At 36.7% G+C, this 3077-nt stretch overlaps 1 protein-coding gene across 1 annotated transcript; it reads right to left on the minus strand.

Annotated features, from left to right (window-relative positions):
* Window positions 1–927: 927 nt before the first annotated feature.
* On the minus strand, window positions 928–2806 carry LOC110875126 (CASP-like protein 3A1). The gene is made up of 3 exons (XM_022123338.2): window positions 2461–2806; window positions 1373–1508; window positions 928–1290 (listed from the first exon to the last, which is right to left on the minus strand). Exons 1-3 carry the CDS (start codon window positions 2700–2702, stop codon window positions 1075–1077), a joined length of 594 nt encoding a protein of 197 aa, XP_021979030.1. The 5' UTR covers window positions 2703–2806; the 3' UTR covers window positions 928–1074.
* Between the last annotated feature and the right edge of the window lie 271 nt (window positions 2807–3077).

Raw genomic sequence — 3077 nt, forward strand, 5'->3', positions numbered from 1 at the left:
TCGAATATACCGTTGCCTTATTTTATCTATAATTTGATAAAAGTTTGTTCGAATTGGCCAAATATAATTAATTTTTTTCTTACTTTGAAGAATCGAACTGATAACCCCACTAAAAACATTATGTAATGTAATGTAATACGTATTTAAAAAACAAGGAATTTTAATAATCTAAATCGTAACCCATTTACCTATCATAATCCATATTAGTATTGTGACCAAACCCATTTACCTATCATAATCCATATTAGTAATGTGACCAATAAGACTCTCAAATTTCACTTCTGTTGCGAAGGATAAATCAGATTAGTAGATGTTAATGAACAACATGTTTTTATCACAATCAGAATATTATTAATTGTTAACGAAACATTGTAATTTGTTAATGAAATGGCATCAAGACAAATTAAGGGAAGATGGAGTTGATTCTACCTTAGAATGGGGCCCGAAATCGGGTTTAACCAATTAGAGCTCAGCAGACCCCTTCTTGATTTCGTTTTCCCCATAGATGAATCAATAACAACGCGATGAGAAGCTAATCCAAGAGTTTGCAGACTCCTGTATATATTTGGATCAGTTGGACAAGCTTGGGAAACGGGGTAGAAAAGGCCCAAACTTTAACGGGCATAACTTGTGATACGATTGGATTTACGAGGCCCACAAGCAGGCAACAGAGAGGTCTCAATGGGCCGGATCAAGTGGCAAACCCAGACTCCTATTTGGATCAGTTGGACAAGCAAGGAAAACGGGGCAAAAAGCTCAAACTTTAGACGGACATAACTTGTGTTACGATTGGATTTACGGGGCCCACAAATAGGCAACAGAAAGGTCTCAATGGGCCGGATCAAGTGGCAAACCATTGGCTTAACTATCATACTTAAATTCCTTGATCTAAGGCCACGATTTAATCAATCAAGATTTTCCTCCAAATTCAGCAAACTCTCTAGCGACATTTTTTCTCATATTTCTTTTGAAAAGTTACAAAATGAAGTTCAAAGATATCATCTAAGGCCACAAATAACATTCCATAAAATCATTCTAGAGCAGGTATGGACATGGCATGGTGGCAATAAACCTTCAGTACGCGGATAGCCAAACCACATCAAGAACCGATGACATCGCAAGCAAGAAGCAGCCAAAGAACGCAAACGCTATAGAAACTGCCACACGGTCACAAAAACTATGCAACGGCTTACAGAAATTTGGTAGAGATGAGTGTTTGATCCCTGTACGGTTCAGATTAGTAACGCCTGATGCAGCTGATCCACAACTCATCATCGCATACGCAAAAACCTGTACATGTGATCAAATAATTATCCCAGTTTATAACTCAAATCATAACTATGTCTAGACCTTTTGGTTACTCAATTATTACCTGATCACTAGCAAAAAGAAGCCATGCATGTTTCTTGGAAGAAATAATGGAAGACTTCCTTAGCAGCATTCTTGATGTCATTAGCAGTTGAAGTAGAGAGTGAACTCCTGCAGCTGCCGATACTCCCACCAAATAGCTGCTCCATCATCAATATAAAAATTTTGTAAATAGAAATGCAAAAATCTTATGATGAATTATAGATTTAAGCCAGATTTGGTGGCTAACGCGTGCTTTAATTTGCACATAAAATCATGATTTTTTTTTTCATTTGTAGGTGTTTTAGAGGGTGTTTGGGGTTGAGTTTTGAAAATAGATTATGCGTTTATAATAATCAGAATCAGATAATTAACTGTAACAAAACGTGATGTTGAAAGATAGGGTTTGGATTTGATTATGTTGCTTGATATCACAATAATTAGATAATCAACTATTTGAGTGTTTGGCAAATATATATTTAAAAAAATAAAAAGTGAAAATCCTTTTCTAAATGCAAATAATCAATTTTTGGAAACTGCGTTTTGTTGCAGTCGGGAGGGGGGTTGCTTTTGGAAAAGTGCGTTTTGTAACTTTCTAAACGCAAAAAATCATTTTTCTTTTAATTTTTTTTACCCAAAGACTCAAAACTGATTATTTACAATTTCAAAACTCAATAATCTAAAAATCTCCTTCAAAACTCAACCCCAAACACCCTCTTAAAAAATTCAAAAGCGTTTCTAGCATGTTTTTAAACTTGTTTTAGCTTCTACAAAGTCCGCTAGTCAAAGTAGAGGCTTATTTTTTTTAGTTTTGTTATGTCAGCATATTCAAGATATTTCTTTTAGTTTTGGCGGCCAAGTAATTTTTTTTTTGAACGGCGGCTATTTTATTAAACACATAAACTACGACAAGGGGCCAACAAGAAACTGGGAACCCGGAACAAACGAAAGAAACGAAAATTACAAAATGGAGGCCAGCTAATGTTATTTATTTTCTATAGTCCGCCTGCCACATGAATATCATGGCTAACACACACGCACCTCTAGAAACCAAAACACTTCCAAAAACCTCCTATAAACGCTTAACGAAAATCTAAGGAAGAAAGCGCTTACTCGAAGGAATCCGAGAAGGACCATTTGGAGTAGACTGGGATATCAAACCCGTAGAGCGACATGGTTGATTTCTCTTTCGCGGTGATCATCACGACGACTGAAGCTAATGATGCTGATAAGCAAACAAGTCGCAAGGCCACATGCATTACATCATAGCTCCGGAACAGCCTCCTGCTTAGGCTGCCGGTCTCGGCATCCTTGGTAGTGTAAAAGGGTGGCGTGTTCAGCACGTTATCCCCCATATCTTTGGCCGGTCAGTGATGCATTGTGGAGGAGAATGGTGGTGTTTAAAATGGCTAGGTGGGAATGGAGTGGAGACACGTGGCGGAATGTGATATGTTGTTATGTCCGTGATTGATGCAGTTTTGTTTGTATGTGAGGTTCATGTTTCGATACTGTGGCTCTGCTAAATAAATGTGATATCCATCACTCAGTTGTTGGTCCAATTAATGGATTTATGAAATAGGTATGGTCTGTTAAAGCATTAGGTTTCATCTTTAAATTTGTTATTGTTATAATAATATTAAAATTAGTAAAGGTTTTACCTTTGGGTTTCTAGCTTGTATTTAGCTTGTTAATTGTTATCTACTCATGTGAGTTGGATTTGTGGTTTATTT

Source organism: Helianthus annuus, chromosome 9, assembly GCF_002127325.2.
Source record: "Helianthus annuus cultivar XRQ/B chromosome 9, HanXRQr2.0-SUNRISE, whole genome shotgun sequence".
In the NCBI taxonomy this organism is placed as follows: Eukaryota; Viridiplantae; Streptophyta; class Magnoliopsida; order Asterales; family Asteraceae; genus Helianthus; species Helianthus annuus.